Here is a 17,655-nt window from a genome sequence, read left to right as displayed (position 1 = left end):
AGGTGATAAATGCTTTAGAACAGGGGTTTTCATGTTAACTATTTCTTTTAAATAATCAATCAATAATAACAGGTACAAATACAGAAAAATCAATAATAACAGGTACAAATACAGAAAAATACTTTAGAACTTATTTTTTTCAAACAAATGGGGTCACCAAAAGTGGTTGAAAATACATGAATAATGATCGAATGACCCATACATGCATAATTGAACTGTAATCTATCAATTATATGGCATAATTACAATTACAATAATGAATTGCTCCATTACAATGTAATTGACTCCTGGTCTGGTTGAAACCAACAGGTTGAAGAACAAGGCTAGACTCTATAACATGGCTGTGGCATTGGTGCCTATCTGCACCCACTTACTCCCCCAAAATGCTCATCTCAACTTCCACCGTGAATATGAAACACATCATTAAAAAATGCTTAAGATCATTTTTTTTTTATTTTCAGCCCTTTATATACATTTATAAAGAACAACACTTCCATGTATTTTGCAAAAACCTGGTTACAAACCAGTAATTCATGTTTCACAATTTAATAAAACAACAAATCACAAATAAAAAAAGTTTAGTTTCAGCTGTAAAAAATACAATTTCAACAAGTGATTTCTACATGATTAAAGGGATTTAAAGTAGTTTAATAATGTTTGCTAAATTAGTTTGAGTGCCACACTAATGAAATTGTGAAGAAACTATTTAAAGGATATTACACAGAATATTACAATATAACAAAGACGGATATACACAAATTAAACATTTAAAATAGCTGTGTCTGGACAGTTATTTGTGCACAGGTATGCTACTGGTTATCACTGCTGTGAACCTTCCCTGCTTTCTTCAGTTTGACACATGCATTGAGTTCAGCCTCCCACTTCCAACAGTTCCCTGTGGGCTGAAATTACTTTTGTACTGAAGACTAAATTCCTCAGTAAGATGTAGAGTCTGATAAACTGTGCTCCCTCCATCACCAGCACATCTCAACATTCTTTAAAAAATTATCTCAGGAGGATCGGGAGCTCTCCTTGAAAGGAACGGTGAGTCATGATGGAATGAGAAGACCAGTAACTTGCTTAAATCTGTTTCATGTCCACATTATGTCTGCTGTTCTGGTTCCAAAACAATTCCAGGTTCGACTGACGTCACGTTCGCACAGATTCCCAGCAAAGAAACAACTTGGCACTTGCAAGAAATGAGTAATATTAGTCTTTCCTGGAAGGGGCCATGGAAACGCAGCAAAGCTCATTGTGTCCAAGGCCGGTTTCTCCTGACCATTTCCACGCCTGGTGTGTGTGTGTGTGTGTGTACGGAGTGCTGTGTCAGAATGGGCGCTGCAGGAAGGAGACGGGGGGCGAGCCCACGCTGTGAGACTCGAAGGAGCCAGGGATAAAGCCCACCGCTGCCTCGCTCTGGAGGCTCTCCCCTCGCAGGAAATCATCGTCCTCCTCTGTCACAGAGTCCTGAGGAGGGACAGGAGCACACGGAGCAGTGGTAAGCGTGAACACGACACGCACAGAATAACAGAACTTACAAAACAGCCTAGTGAACACGATACACACACACACAAGAGAACTTACAAAACAGCCTAGTGAACACGATACACACACACAAGAGAACTTACAAAACAGCCTAGTGAACACGACACACACACACACAAGAGAACTTACAAAACAGCCTAGTGAACACGACACACACACACACAAGAGAACTTACAAAACAGCCTAGTGAACACGACACACACACACGAGAACTTACAAAACAGCCTAGTGAACACGACACACACACACACACACACAAGAGTACTTACAAAACACCCTAGTGAACACGACACACACAGAATGAACATTGAACATTCCGATTGGATCCTCTCTGATTTCAATTTAAATATCGGAAGACCAGAAATTGTATTTAAGTGACATACATTGGACATAAGCAGGGGGTAATTAGTGTAGGCTAGCATTTAAAATGAAGCTGTGTTGAAAAGGCACATCTGAATTCTCCTGGTGAAGCGTGCCCTAAGAAGTTACCTTTTTAACCGTCTGCCTGGCTCCACCCACATCACACACGCTCACCTCCTCCCAGACCTGGTAAATGGGCTGGATCATCTTCCCTGACCTGCCAGCGTTCAAGCACGAGATACCATGTAAGCAAGGCTTCAGGGACTGCAAGCAACACACCTGCGCTGACACATACCTGCATAGCGCTGCTATGGCAACTATCTGAAAGCCCTTTTATTAATACAGGTTCACCCTGGAATTCTCATAATCTACAGAAGGAACTATTCCAAGGTGCGTTAATTAATTTAAAAACTGTATACAGCAAAGTTTAGCACAATTTGGCAAGAGCCTTTTTAATGGGCTATGTTTTCTATATGTTTGTAAGGATGGAAATATAGCAGTTTTACCCATTCCAGGTTTTACTATGTTCTTGATTAGCCACAATGCATAGGTAACAAGCTCATGGGTGTGTTATTAAACTCATGGTAAAACCAGGAATGGTTCTAACCTATTATTGGGAGTCATATTTCCATCCCTGTGTTCTCATGGTTACCTCTTGAGCAGGTAGGGGTCAAAGGGGAAGAAGCTGTCCAGAGGGTTGGCGTTGGTGGTCAGGGAATCCCCTCCCAGACTGCTCCTCACCACCGGCAGCAGCTGCCTGTTATTGCGCTCGATGATGGTATAACAGAACACCAGCTGGTACTTCCTGCAGGGTAAAAGCACACTTCAATGACCGATCAATCAAAAACACCTGCTGACTTTTTAAATACAGCAAAGTACTAACCAGCTTTAACATCTCATATCCAGGGTAAAACAATGACTCTCCATGCAAATAATTTCACTCTTTACCTTGTGATTGCTGCAAACATGTTTGTAACAGCTGGTAAGCACACCTTCAGAGGGTTCAGCTGGCACATTACTATCCGTTCAAAATTCAGCATTTCAAGGTACGCCAGACCTAACAAAAAAAAAATCTTAATTAATGTATACAATTTTGTAAACCGACTTACTAGGAACGGTTAGCTATAACGTTGCTGCAGCCCTCCCCATTTAAGTAGCAGAACTGAAGGACACCATCCAATTGTAAAGTGTCCATCTGCAGTTGATGTTATTCTCAGGATAGAAGCCTTACTGAGATGGATGGCTCCCTTATACAGATGTGAGTGCAGAAACACTTAATATATTTTGGCTAAATTACAATGTTCTCTATGAACAATGGTGGCAAGTCATAGAACCCTGTTACCCATTCTCTACCCCTCTATGTTGAAGATTTGATTCTCCATAAGCTTCTTCAGCAAAGAGGCCATGTAACCTCATAGCCACCCTGTTGTACAGTCCTAGCAATTTACATTTCACCAATGAAGTCATACACTACTTACCTTTGCGAAGGTTCCCCTCCACCATCTGCCGGTGCCTAAACACCAAGGTGTAGAAGACTGCCTGGCAGGTAGCGTAGAAGGGCCCGTGCAGGGACACGTCACAAAAAGCTTTCGAACCCGCATCCTGGCTGTGGATGTACTGGTGGAGCCAAGGGACAAGGAGGTCCAAGCAGGCCTTCACTGTCCTGGGGGGATGGAACCAAAATTCAGCAGGGGTCCCCTGGAAAATCACCTCTCTTGGCTTCAGAAAGTCAGATTATGTGTGTTTAAAAGTGCTTTAATAAGAAGATCAGTAAACGCATCCTACACGTTTTTAACATGTACACAATGCTGTCTATTTGTTTTGATCTAGCCTTTTCCCTCTACTTTTAAATGAAATAATTTGTGTAATGTAAATAAAAACCTATAGCCCTCAACTATTCTGTATTAACAACCTTAAAATAAGAAACCTTGGTTGGTTAGTCCAGATCTAGCCCAGTGCAAAGTGAGGGACACTCACGGTATGGGGAGGAACTTGGCTCTTGCCAGAAAGCTGCCGATGTAGCCTGCGGCAGTCTGCCGGATCACAGCCGGGTTGCTGGGGCTCTGTATCTTCTTCCACAGGTGCTCCAGAAAGGCTTCAGCCAGGCCCTGTGGAACCATCACAGCACCATGGTAACCACAAACCAAAGCAACTACAATAGTACTACCACTCATTTTTGGCTTGCTGCTTTTTTGGTAAGCCTAGGTTAGTCTCCCAGATCAGAAGGTTTACTTGGACTCACCAGTCTGAAGCTGCAGAGGTAGAAGATGACGTACTGCACGTGACAGGAGGCATGCGTGGGAAGGATGAGCTTGTCGAAGACAGCAATCAGGTCCCGATACAGCTCCTTAGTGCGAGTCAGCTCCAGAGTGCCTGAAAATCAGCACAGGCTGCAATGAGCCTTTTACAGCAGGTCAGCTCACTACAATACCCCCGAGCTCCTGAACTCTGCCCCTCCAGTGGTGCATGTTGTTTTTCCACTTCCCTTTCTGGAAACTGTTCTCAAAGATCATACCAGTTCAATGCAGGTCTAAGGGTTACGTCTCTATTATTTTTGCAAGATAGAAAGGCGTGTTGTGTTCTTCCTTGTAGATGGAAAAAATTAGAATGGTTCTAGTACTCAATGTACCCTAACTCCCCCCACTCCCCCTTACCATTCACATAGCATATGTTTTTGATGTATGCCAGGAGGACCGTCATAAGGATATCCAGCCGGTCAGCCACAGCGTGAGCCATCACATCGCCCCCTGGGGGGCTGGAGGACTTGGACACATTTTCCTCATCTTCATCCTACATTAAAAAAAGCTTTCATTTTGCATGCTTCTATAAACAATGTGCCTATTGTGTAATTCTGCATGCTGTCATGCCCAGTCCATCAGTATGCGAGTGTGAGGTGAGCTAGCTGCATACCATATCAAAGAGACACTCCTCTTGGGAGGCTCCATTCCCATCATCCCCCTGGGTAGCATTCTCTTCTGCGTCCTCAATATCTCTCCGCGGGGCGCTCACCTGAAGGACAAACAACAAATCAGACAGTGTATTTCATGTTTAATAACGCTCTCAAAGCATTATACAGCAAGCTAATCAGTTTCTCAGGCCTTTCTCCCCTCCCTCCCTCACCCTTCACAACCCATGTACCCAATCACTTTCTCAGCTCTGTCAGCCTCATCCAATCATCTTCACAGACTTCGTGTCCTCAGACTCATCCAATCACATTCTCAGTATCTTTAATCTCACCCAATCACCTCCCCTGGCCCACCCCATGACGAGACTCACATCCAGTCTGAGCATCTTCCCGATGACCAGCTCCAGGACTTCGTGCCGCAGGACTGGGAAGGTCACGGTGATCCGCAGCAGGTTGTGCACGTAGCACTCCTGCACTCAACACAGGGGCAGGCATTAGTGCAACGCCCTCTCCCTGAATATCCTACCGGACGCAATCCCCTTTTGTTAGCCTTTATTCTGTCTTGTCAATATGGGTAGTGTTTGTGTAAAGGTTAATTCAGGCTGTCTGCAACAGAGCACAGCTTTACCATTTCAAATATAGAACACACTAAATGCATGGGGCAAAATGCTAGTTCTACAAGAGTCCTCAAACTGTTAGCACAGAAATCAATGTTATTTTTAATACAATGGATTCAGTTAAAGGTAATTGTTTTCTTACCAATGTTCTTGCAGACTTGTTGATAAAAGGAAACTTCTCACGGAGGATTGGCATAAGAAACCTGGCCGTTCTGCAAAACAGAAGGGGCATTCCAACGCTAGCCAAACATTTCAAACAGATGAAGAGACTTTTTCATTCAAATCCTAAAGTATATTGTATAGCTCTGTGGCTCAAGTCAGGTGCTCAAGTACTTACGAAGGAACATATCTGGCTATAATTTGCAAGGCCCGATGACACAAGTCAAAGTTCCTGGGCAAGTCTAAGAAAAAGAAAAAAGGGAAGAATGTTTATAGAGGCTGTAAAACAATAGCTAATGATATATAAGGTACGGGCACAGCATTTTGGTGTATAACAAACTGCTTCACAAAGGGAACACATACTTTCATCATCATCATCCGAGTCTGAAATGTCCACATCTCCTTCCTTGATAACAATTCTCCCTGTCACAAAACAAAACAAAAACTTCACTTAGCAGTGTATATACCAAGAATGTATGCCTAACGTCAGAGCAGACAGTCAAAACAGAGAGAGAGAGAGAGAGAGAGAGAGAGTGTGAGTGTGAGTGAGTATGTGTGTGAGTGGAACACATCAGTTTCAATGTAAAATAGATGCATGGTCATAAGAGCTCACCCGGTATGAAGTTGGAGACAGTCACGCTCAGACAGGACCTCAGGTAGACAGTCTGGGCTGAGACCAGGTTACTCAGGAAGGCCAAGTACTCTTCAACTACATCCTGGCTTCGGCCTAGCCAGGGCAGTCTCTACAAGAGAGGTTTTCGTCTTTATTTACACTCACTGCCACGATACTTCCTGTCCATTACAGTCTAAAAATCACATTCAACACGGTTCAAACATGTATTTAAAAAACAGAAACACATACCGAGGCTGTGGAAACAGTTATGTATCACAGAATACATGTAAGCAACATTCTAGAGCAATTCAACATCCAGTTAATACAATATTGTAGTTTCTTGCTGCACTATAGGGGCATGAAAAAAAGCAAAGTGTTGGATCTCACCAGGATGACAGAGACGAGCTGCTCAAAGTCCTTGGTCAGGTGGGTGACACAGCTCCGGAGCTCCTGGAGCCAGTTGATAATCTGAGCATCCTGCCAGATAACAATGAAAATCATGTCTACAATGGAGCCCTTTGAGCACACATGCTCACATACCCCTTTTCCACTGGCACATCCGGTCATCTGCAAAAGCACCTTACCCCTTTCCGTCATTACGTTGTGTTAATCGGTACGCTTGAGGAAGATAAACTACAGGATGTGCAGAGAGTCGGAGGAGAGAAAAGTACATTTCAGTTGTAGTCAGTAAGAAAAACCATAACCTCTGGACCCGCCATACTCAAATCTCAAATACAGCGCCTCTGAATGCTGCATCATCTACACGTGACTCGTTCGCTGCGTGTGCCATCAGGGGCATGGCTCAGGCTCTGCAGTAGAAACACAACCAGGCTGAGCTCCGGGTCTCCAGTGGAAAAGAGGTCTTAGTATCACAGTCAGTAACTGCACTGGACTCTTTAGCCACCTCCACCAACAACCAATTTAATGCCCATTGTTTCCACTAGATAGAAGATTTCTGTTAATATTACAGAAGATAATCAAGTCCGCTTTTCTTACCTTAATGTCTGGGTCTGAGAGTTGGTGCTTTAACAGCTCATAATCATTGGTGTCACCCTAAAACACACACACACACATATCATTTCAATAAGAAATACTTTTTTGTTTACCAAATTTACTGAGCCTCTTGTCATACACTCTTATACAGAGTTCAGTACATGGTCCAGTGGTTAAAGAAAAGGGCTTGTAACCAGGAGGTCCCCGGTTCAAATCCCACCTCAGCCACTGACTCATTATGTGACCCTGATTAAGTCACTTAACCTCCTTGTGCTCTGTATTTCGGGTGAGACATAGTTGTAAGTGACTCTGCAGCTGATGCATAGTTCATACCATAGTCTCTGTAAGTCGCCTTGGATAAAAGCGTCTGCTAAATAAACAAATAATAATAATAATAATAATAATAATAATAATAATAATAATAATAAGTGCAAGCAGGAAGGCACACACCCACTTCCCACATCCAGCCCTGCACCACTGCAATGGGTAATTTCATTTTCACCGCATGGTGCTCCTACAATGATTCTCAGAACGTAACTATCAGAACTCAATTCACTAATGTCCCGGCCTGAATTTGACGAAAATGTTTTTAATCTTGGGTCACCTCACCTGCAAGAATTTGGCCAGAGTGTTGGACACAGACCCCCCAAACCGCACGACCTTCTTTGGAGGCGAGCTGATGAATTCACCGTCATCCACCTCCATCGTCTCAGGGCCTTCGATGAAATCAAATATGAAACACCTGACTTCACTAACTCCTCCTCTGCGCTGTGCACTCTAATTGACAGTCCAGTTTGTTTTCATGCCTCAATGCATGGGGGTTATTGGAAGAGGCAGAGCATTTGAAACTTTCCCACTTGGTATAAAACAGATTAACCCTTTAAGGTACACAAGAAACTGAGTGGTTGTTCAAACACTTTATTCTTAAAATACATTGGCGAGTGACTCAAGTATCATGAGGAAACTCACAATCTGGATGACCAGATCCAATCTGTAAATAGATTTTAAACCCTGTTTCGTGAACACCATTGCACAAATAAGAAAGTTAGCATCATTTTATTTGTGAGGCACATAAATGGTTAAAGGTTTAGCATAATGCAAAAAAAAAGATTCTATGGAGACTTAAATTTAACTAATACAAACAAGAGAGACATAGCAAGTGCCGTATTTCACTGTAATGAGTCGTTTCTTAAAGAGTCGCTTCTGACATGACAACATGTGTTTACACTGTCAGAACATTGATGACGTAATGACTTAACTTTCTACAACTTTTAATTATACGCACTTAAGTCACGTCACCAAAAATATACAATCTGCATTGCCGTTATTTGCTTTCTTTTATTACTTAATATATTATTTCACAAGACGTAAAAATATTACTAAATACATTGTATACAGAACACAGTTAGTCAGAGAATTGAAACACGTAACACAACAACCACATTGTATAACAAAACGTATTTTACATACCTTCATAAATCAAGATACAATTTAACGTCACTGCTGATGTGTTTCACGTTGTATAATTAAAGACAATTCGCTTTCTCAGTATGTGTGATGGTTCACTCATATCCACGTGCAACTTTCTTGGTACTTACGCATCCGGAACAACCACTGCTATTTTTTCTATTCCTGTCTCTGACCTGGAAGTGAAGCCATTGCTTTGCCTGGACATGTTGCACAGAGCGTTAATGTAGAAACCCTTGATTGTTCTGTTGTGGTGACGATACACTAGAAATGAAATCATTTCCTTCAGATAATCAGTGCATTTTAATCCTCCGAGTCTAAACAGGCTGTGTTGCGATCATAGCTGGTATGTGGAACCAACAGGGGGAGCTGTCGCAGATAAATGCAGCAAGCTAGCATGTCTTTGTTGTTGAGGGCTTCAATTTGGCGGAACAGCGAAACTCCTTTTTTTGCATTGAGACATTTTTTTAATGTAAAGAGTAAGTCGTTTTAAAAAATGTGCATTCACATATTATTTTTATTCAAAATTGAGCTACCGTAATGTGAATTATATGCGGTATATACCTACTTGCCAACGTTTGGAAACTGGGTGCAGACGTGACGTCGTCAGATGCGTCAAACACATACGCAAAACACACTCATTATCATATAATAGTATCCCCCCAACTCAACACCACAGGACCATCATGGTAGTAAAAATAGACACAATGAAGCGTTCTTAGCTTTGTATAAGTTAGTGATCAGCAGATGATTCAGCCGCACAAAGAGCACAGCGTGTGGTTTTCGCTAACTACTGTGCAGAATAAACATTTGCTAGGAAATCAGGACTGTCCCGACCAGGGACTGCTAGCATGTATGGTATATATTGTAACATGTTGATAAACACATTGAATAATACATGTTTGGTGTGTTTATCTCAAAAATATATTTTCAGTGTGGCAATGTAAAACATTAAAAACATTGCAAAACAAAGTTGAAACTGTTGCTTCCCGGTATCCTATCATTTCCTGTCACTGCCCAATATTCCTACATTATGACCAGTTTTCAAGATCACTTTCAGTCCCTCATAAGGATATCATTTTACTTAATGGCTTATTATCAATAAACACTTCAGTTATAACTGAGATGAGGTCAGAAAACTTGAGTGACTCAGGTGAGCTGCTCAGGTGCTTGTAATAACACAAATGAAATCTTACACCTCAGCTACAGGTTTAATTGGATTAATAGAGATCAAAACAGCCAGGTAATTATTTCGACTCAAAAGGCTTGTTAGGTTTCCAGGAAAGGGGTCCCCAGCCAAGGACCTCAGAGGCTATCGGGGGCAGTACAAAAGAGAAGGAAAAAAAACACACATAATACCTCTTTCATCTGGCGTGTGAAATGTGAGCCTTTTTATTGTGGCTGTCAACCTTGGCAACAGGAGTCAGGTGATTTCCTAGGTCTCCCTGTTTACAAATACACCAGAAACACAGAACCCTGCTGAGGATTCTAGAATCAGTAGTGCCTCTGAGCTACCTGGCAGTATTCAGGGAGCTGGCTCTGACTCCAGCCTAGCTAGGTAAAGCAGCTGTGAAGGACATTAATCCATTTGTTTTCCAGATCTGTGTTGCCATTGCTGCTAATGTTTCTGCTAGGGTGTCTTCCAGTTAGTATCCTGGTATTGTAGTGGTAACACTTCTCTGTTTTTCATCTATCAAACTGTAATACACCAGTTGAAATACAACGACAATTCACACAAGTGCACACAGTCAGCTATTTTATTTGTACTGGCAACTGCAGTGTATAGCGCATTTAAATCTGACTTTCCCTTAACCTGGAAGCAAAATCAACATTTGCCTACAGTGTGCCCATTACAAAATACTGACGAAACTAGAGTAACAACAGTGGTACTGTGTACATTTAAAATGGGATTAAAAAAAAACAAGCAGAAAAACGTACAGAAAGGTTTCTGCAGCTGCTCACACTTCTCTCTGGGGTTGTATGTATTGATCAGCAACTTCCAGATATACTGTCAGTATCATTTCACTGCAATGAAGGGGACTGCCCTGGATAACATGCTAATGAGTCAAAACAATGGGTTCAAAATGTTTTTGGTGATAATTTAGTAAATAAACCAGTAATGGCCTCAAAGCTCAATATCTTTCAAACATTTGAAGGTCATTAGTTGCAATCACTTTGGAGGTGAATAACTTTGATTTGGTACCACAAACCAGTTCTTTGATTGTGAGCTAAAAGAATTATAAAAAAACAAAATGATACTTTGCTGCATGTGTAACACCATTTTCCCCAGGGTGGTTGGTTAAACTGCAATCTGTGAGGATATCGTTGGATTCAGTTTATCTTGACATTGTCAATCTGTTTGTTGCCACCAACAAGGCCCACAGCAGCAAATGAGATGGTAAATCTCAAGGGGGCTTTGACCTGTATAAATACATTTAAATTTGTAAATAATAATTAGCCTGCCCAGAGTAGAAACACATTGCAGGGACCAACACAGACTGTAAACTCTCAAATTAATAACGTGAATGACATAAACTATTATTCTTACTGCTGAAACATTTAAACATGTATTATTAATGCCCCTGCTATGTAATCTGAAGGTGGAGGATTCTACTACAGAGACAGGATTTTGTGCAAAAAGGGGCAATGGGAGACTGAAGAAAGTCTTTTGTTCTAAGACTGAAAAAATGCAGCACTTAATCCAATATTCCTCCTGGAGCACAGTAGTGACAAGCCTACTACTGTTTTTTGGTGTATCGTTTTTATTGGTGTCTCATTTTTAATGATTTAAAAACAAAGCAGGTGGCATAGATCCTGAATTGACAATATTATTCCAATATTGGATGGACACAGCCATCTCTTTGTGCCAAGTTAAAAATCAAAACAAGATAAAAAGTGAACATTTAGGAGCTTTGTTCCTACCTGTTTTTTTTGTTTGTTTTTTTGTTTTTTTACAATGTCAAAATGAGTTTGGTTGTTTTCTAATCGTCTGCCTTTTCTGATAATATAACGAACCTTCCTGAAATTAGAGTGCCGTTTAGAGCAGTCTTAATGGTCAATTGGTATTTCTATTGGACTGGTCACAAGGGTGGAGTTTAATAAAACTATAACAATTACTGTCTGGGAAACAAGGGCATACAACATTGGAAAAGACACAGTTTAATAAAAACAAAAATCTTTTCAACACCTGCTTCTTGTTGAAAGGTTTCCAGCCCTAATGTTTCATTACAGCAGTGCTCAGGGAGCACAGACTCAGTACTGGAACAGTCAAACCAAAACTGGACTGGACCAAAAATGTGTTTATATATATATATATATATATAAACAAATTCTAACAATATCAATTTGTAGTGTAAATAAACGTAGAATTATCATTAAACATTATTACTGTTAATTGTACAGACCTAAAGACTGAATGGAAAGTGTGAATCAGGTTATGTTTGTGGTGCTTATGCTTGGAGAGCTTTGAGCTCTCATTGCGTTTCTGCACCCAGTTTAATGAGCACTAAATTTGCAAGTAATACATTTAAAAAAGAGAAGAGGAACTGCTCATAAACTTGACCTGACCAATCACTGGCTCCCAGTCCCATTGTACTTGTTCAATTAGTATAGTATATTTATATTCAAATCATGTTCACAAAAGGAAACTATTGGTGGACAACACCTATAAAACTGTACAAAGGTCAGGTATTCTGATCCTTCTGAAGGTTATAGCTGCAGAAAGTGTAACCCATCATGCCCACAACTGGAATAATAACCAGTAAACACACTTAAAAATAACTGGGGGGAAATGTACAGGTTGTAGGCTTATATAAAGCACTGTGTTTTGCATAACAACCCAAAGAGCTGGCGTTTTAATGATTAACTTTTTCAGATGTGTACAGTGTGACTAATGTTGACTTTAAAAAGATTGAGTCCAATATAAATAAATACTAAGCATTGTTTAAAAGGTACTGTTCATATGCATGTATAAGAGAATAAGCAATGAGGAAGCTATCAATGGGAAAAAGTTTAAATATGAACCAAGTACATAATTAAACCTTTTATTGACTTAAAAAAAAACTAGTTCTGCCCATTAACTTTAAACACGTTTCAGAGTATTGCTACATAGGGTGCCATGGAAAGCCAAAGTACAATCTGCTGAAAAGTTCACATTCATCAATTGCAAGAAGAAACACACTCCTATCTGGTCTGCATGATGAACTCAGTTCAAGCAGTAATACGTATGTTTATTGGGCCCTTAAGAGCTTTATGACAGTCCTGTATCTTTGTATATAAATGTTTTTCACAAACTCTGGCTTCAAAACCATTCTGTATTCCAGGTTGTTCTTAGGAGCCAATGGTGAAAATAGGAGAGCTGTTTGCATTGCCTGTAAAATGTTAGTAAAAAAACTGCAACTGAGCTTGTGGTAAATGGGATCCATAATCTTAAAGTGCTGCAGTAACGAAACTACTTGGCTTCCAGAGAGACAAAAGCAGGAATTGCAGCAGGTTTATTCAGGCACAGTGAAAATGACATCATTTGAGAAATGTAAACAAATGAAGACGTGGTCTGCGTGAGTGTCTTGTGATGAAGCTGAGTGCACTACATCATGGAAGAATGCTGTAAACAGACATCCATAAAAATACTATTTAAAGACATTTCTCTGAAATCTCCTAGATCACTGTATCCTGAGTGACTTTATCGGGTTTAACCAGCACTCAAAACCTTTTCAAGAAGTGAGACCCCCAGGCTTTAAAATCATTGTACCATTACTTCATTCAAACTGTAAAAGTAGTAACACAATAGAATTAATAGAAGCTGTATCTTTATGTATGGGTATTGCAAATCAGTGACAACATTATACAGATATTTTCAGAAACATGGATAGACAGAAACATCTAGAATGAAAAATGTTACCTCATGAATTATTTAGAAATATTTTATTTATTTATTTTTGGCTGAATACAAGACACATGAAAACGTTTTTTGTAACAAATTTGAATGTATAAAATTGGTCACGGTACATAAATAAATTCATCCACCAGATAATCAGGATTGAAATCAAATCTGTGTTTCTACAGACAGGTCAAACTCCAGAAATGTTGATGAGAGGCACTTGTGAACGTTTAAATTAAACTATGCATTTCACAGGGAAAACTAGAAATACTGACGTCCATTTTCAGGCCCTCAAGTCCATTCAGTAAAAAGTTTGTTTGGCAGGGTACATGGCTTATCGATACGATTGTTGCCCAGTTAACGTGGATTTCCCTGTTTGAGAAAAGAGGGAAGTTTGTTACATATTTTCAGTTCATATGGTTCCAATTTAAAATCATATCATGGTTGTTTTGAAAAAAAAAAAAAAAAAAAACTTCCTTATAGGCACATAAAAAGCATATTTGTTTGGAAGAGGAACAAATTAAAAAAGGTAAAAACATTTAACTAATTTGGAAAATCATACCAATACACATCACATGGCTAATTGATATTGTTTGTTAAATTTAAAACCACTTAAAATAAAAAGGTCTAAATATACAGGCTACTAAAATATATATGTGACCTGTTATGGAACCATCTATTTAAAACAGAAAGCAAAACAATCATATATTTTCAGTTCTTTTAAAAGTAAGTCATGTATGCTGGGAAATGCAGTATTAATAATGGTAAATCATTAACAAGATATAGCCTGTTCTCAACAAGAGCTTGCTTGTATGAACATTTAAACAGTTCTGACGTAAAACAACTCTTATAAAATGTTTAGTAAAATAAAGTAAAAAAACTATAACAATTAATAATTTGGTGAATCGAACGTAATTAGACTTAGAGTTATGAGAAAACAAGAACCATAAAAAAATGAACACGTACCTTTCTATATGGCTGATATTTGCATGGCTGGGTGGTTCGGTTGTACCTCACTAGCAAAGGCAGCAGAGACCGTATACACACCAGGCTGTGCCACTGGCTGATGCGATGGACCCGCTTGTGGCGATCGCTGGGTTTGGGGATTACCGCTTTGTCCGTTGGCCCTTTTATTGCTTCTGAAAGACGATCTGAAACCGTTGGTTAGGCGGCTCGAGAGCCTCCTCACGAGCCCCACAACCCCACTGTCCTTCTTCAAAAGACCGACATCGTCTTCCAACTGTTCCGGTGGCACCTCTATGTTGCCAGTGTACCACACCACCCACCAGATCAGACTGAGGAATATGATAATGGCTCCGGCGTAAATAAGAAAATCGTAAAAAAATAAATTGCCAGACACCCCCAGCAGCAATATTCCAAGTCCCAAGATATCAAAAGCGACCGCTAGCCAAAAGGCACAGGAACAGCGTCCGAGTCTCATAAAGTGCATTTTCATATCGCCCAGGTATACGTTAAAAGAACACCTGATCTAGATGGGTATGTTTCTTCCCCCGCTGCCTGTTTTAAAAAGCGTCTTCAAGGATTATTTTCTTTTCTGTTCGTACAGGTAAGCTGAGACAGGTGTAGGGTTCACAGTTCACTGCACACACGCCTCTGTGGCAGCGCCGCTACTCCTCCTGAACTCACCTGCAACAGAACTGGGACACCGGAGGTGCGCAAGGCGTCATAATACAGGTCACTTGCGTAAGAAAAATATACAATGGCCTGACCTTTCACAGAATCTAGGGATAGTGATTCGCTTTAAAAAGTCTGCAAACACTTCAATGAAATCATATCGATTTCCCAAAAGTCAAGCCAGGTTTTAGGACATATTACCATGCTGTGCACTGTAACAAAACGAAATCAATGAATATAAAATATATAGTCCTTGTATGTCAACAATATGGCACAACTTGGTTTGACTTTTGTTTTATGCATTAACCAAGCAACACCTCACCAGAACTGCAAATTATCCCTGCACATTTCATTAACATTGGAATTATGGACCTATAAAATCCTATGATGAACAAAAACACACACACACACACACACATATATATATATATATATATATATATATATATATATATATATATATATATATATATATATACACACACACACTGTAGCTACTATGGCCAAAAGTGTTGCATCACCCTATAGAATTAACACAATTTGCTTTAATAGACCAATGAAACCTGCTGAGTAATGTTATGTTAACATATTGAATTACATACAGCTTTGTAGTTTTTCATATACTTCACGGAAAACTGACCAAAATTAAAAAATGAGACATTTTGAAATCTAACATGAAATACTGTACTGTTATTATGGCTTCCGATAGACTTTTGCGATATCATTTTGTAGTTTATTATGTAGCAATGATATATATATATATATATATATATATATATATATATATATATATATATATATATATATATATATATATATAATTTAATTTATTGGCATACATTAGAATATATAAACACATTCACCATAGGTCACCAACTGCCACATTCTTTCTGAATCACTCCATTTATTCCATTATAGATTCTTTAACCAAGTGGATTACACATTTCAGCCACACTAATGCTAATTTAAAATAACTTTCTTGCAGTGTTTAGTCAGTAGTCTGTGCCATGTGCAGAGGCACTTCAAAGTAATGGACTTTCTGAGGTAATTATTTATATACAACATTTTCAACTTGCATTTAGCAACCCTCCCTCACTGTAAATGTGACATGGGAAAGAAAATCAAAATTTAGAATACAATCATAACAAGTACTCTGACAACCAGTTCCAAAGCTCTGGCCACAATACACCATGCCGTCCGTCAGCTCTTACCATTATATAGGCACCCTGCCTCCCAGTCCCTCATCTCTAAACACTAGACCCCACTACCTCCCAGTCTCTCATCTCTAAACACTAGACCCCACTGCCTCAGTTCCTCAGCTCAGTTTCCCAAGCATTATGAAGCTACTTTAGATGTGCTGTCCAGACCTCCCGAATTCAATAACTCTGTTTGGATGACAACATTGTTAATCAGTAAATGCATACTCATAAACTGTCAATGCTTTTGCCACTCATTTTTTTTTCTTTTGCAATATTATATGCAACCTGTGCATCCCTGAGCTTTAGTAGCTCTGAAGTCCTTGATCTCTGATCTGTGGACTTTCTTTATCTTTTGAGCTTTTGAAGATACTTTTCAGCTGTTTGAGAAGCAAAAGGAACAAAGCAAAAACAAAATAAAAACAACAACAACTTGATCTTAGTCTGTAACCCTCTTGGGAACTTCCCCTTGAAACTGTGATCGAATCCATTGTTGTTTCTGCCCCAGCAGCACACCTGCTGTCTTTGCCACATTTAGCTCACTAGCGCCTTCTACCTGCACTTTGTGTTATTTATTCTGTAACAGTTTAATGATCCATAAACAATAAATAGTGCATCTATAAATATGTTACAAAGGATGTTATTACCCATTTAATAACAATATAGCAATACAGCGTTATAAGAACATGTTACATATAAGTCATTACTTCATATCATGACACAAAGCTCTATAGTAATGTGTCACGAAAATGTTATTGTAATTAACTGATACTCCTTGTAAATAATCATTTAAAGTTTAATAACAAAGCTATATATGTTTTAATACACAACAAGTTTACTACATACTATCACACACTTGTTAAAATATGAAATCTGGTTGACTACCATATAATACCTTACTTATTAAAAACAGAAAAGGATGTAGGAAACTTTAGAAACAGCAAAGGGCCAATAGGCTCAATGAGTCAGTGTCCTGCTGTTTCTCCCATGTCCTTACTGCCTTGTTTGAGACTGGCTTGACAGTAATTTCAGTTAATGGCTAAACCAAAATAGTGTGGATTGGCAAGTGACCATCCTTCTGGTATCTCATGATTGGCTTGAGAGGAAAATCAACTCATTAATAAAGAAGTATTTCTGTCAGTGGCTTACTTTACTTTTGCTATATAAGGTACACAATATACAGCAGTCAACACAAGCTCCACAAACACAAAGACCAGGGCATTATCCTGTATTCATCTGCAATGTAAACTTATCAGGAACGCTGTATTATATACAGCCTTTTATGC

General features: G+C 39.5%; 2 protein-coding genes across 3 annotated transcripts; both read right to left on the bottom strand.

Moving 5' to 3' along the window:
- Positions 1-434: 434 nt before the first annotated feature.
- Positions 435-9,250, bottom strand: LOC117417918 (RNA polymerase I-specific transcription initiation factor RRN3-like). 2 transcript variants are annotated; one of them, XM_059035574.1, is made up of 18 exons: positions 9,228-9,250; positions 7,802-7,908; positions 7,196-7,252; positions 6,587-6,676; positions 6,200-6,329; positions 5,950-6,009; positions 5,765-5,828; positions 5,570-5,639; positions 5,182-5,280; positions 4,816-4,914; positions 4,560-4,695; positions 4,148-4,278; positions 3,883-4,013; positions 3,384-3,568; positions 2,854-2,962; positions 2,558-2,710; positions 2,035-2,122; positions 435-1,467 (listed from the first exon to the last, which is right to left on the bottom strand). In XM_059035574.1, the coding sequence occupies exons 2-18, from the start codon at positions 7,895-7,897 to the stop codon at positions 1,327-1,329; spliced, it is 1,839 nt and encodes a 612-aa protein (XP_058891557.1). In that variant the 5' UTR covers positions 7,898-7,908; positions 9,228-9,250; the 3' UTR covers positions 435-1,326. The 2 variants fall into 2 exon arrangements, with proteins under 2 accessions (XP_058891557.1, XP_033886215.3); XM_034030324.3 differs by lacking the exon at positions 9,228-9,250 and adding an exon at positions 8,663-9,096.
- A 4,204-nt stretch (positions 9,251-13,454) lies between these two features.
- On the bottom strand, positions 13,455-15,215 carry LOC131740145 (transmembrane protein 238-like). The gene is made up of 2 exons (XM_059035274.1): positions 14,505-15,215; positions 13,455-13,910 (listed from the first exon to the last, which is right to left on the bottom strand). Exon 1 carries the CDS (start codon positions 14,992-14,994, stop codon positions 14,509-14,511), a length of 486 nt encoding a protein of 161 aa, XP_058891257.1. The 5' UTR covers positions 14,995-15,215; the 3' UTR covers positions 13,455-13,910; positions 14,505-14,508.
- Between the last annotated feature and the right edge of the window lie 2,440 nt (positions 15,216-17,655).

This window comes from Acipenser ruthenus, chromosome 13 (genome assembly GCF_902713425.1).
Source record: "Acipenser ruthenus chromosome 13, fAciRut3.2 maternal haplotype, whole genome shotgun sequence".
Lineage (NCBI taxonomy): Eukaryota > Metazoa > Chordata > Actinopteri > Acipenseriformes > Acipenseridae > Acipenser > Acipenser ruthenus.
Note: the sequence above shows the minus strand (reverse complement) of the source record. Positions and strands in the feature narration are given on the sequence as shown.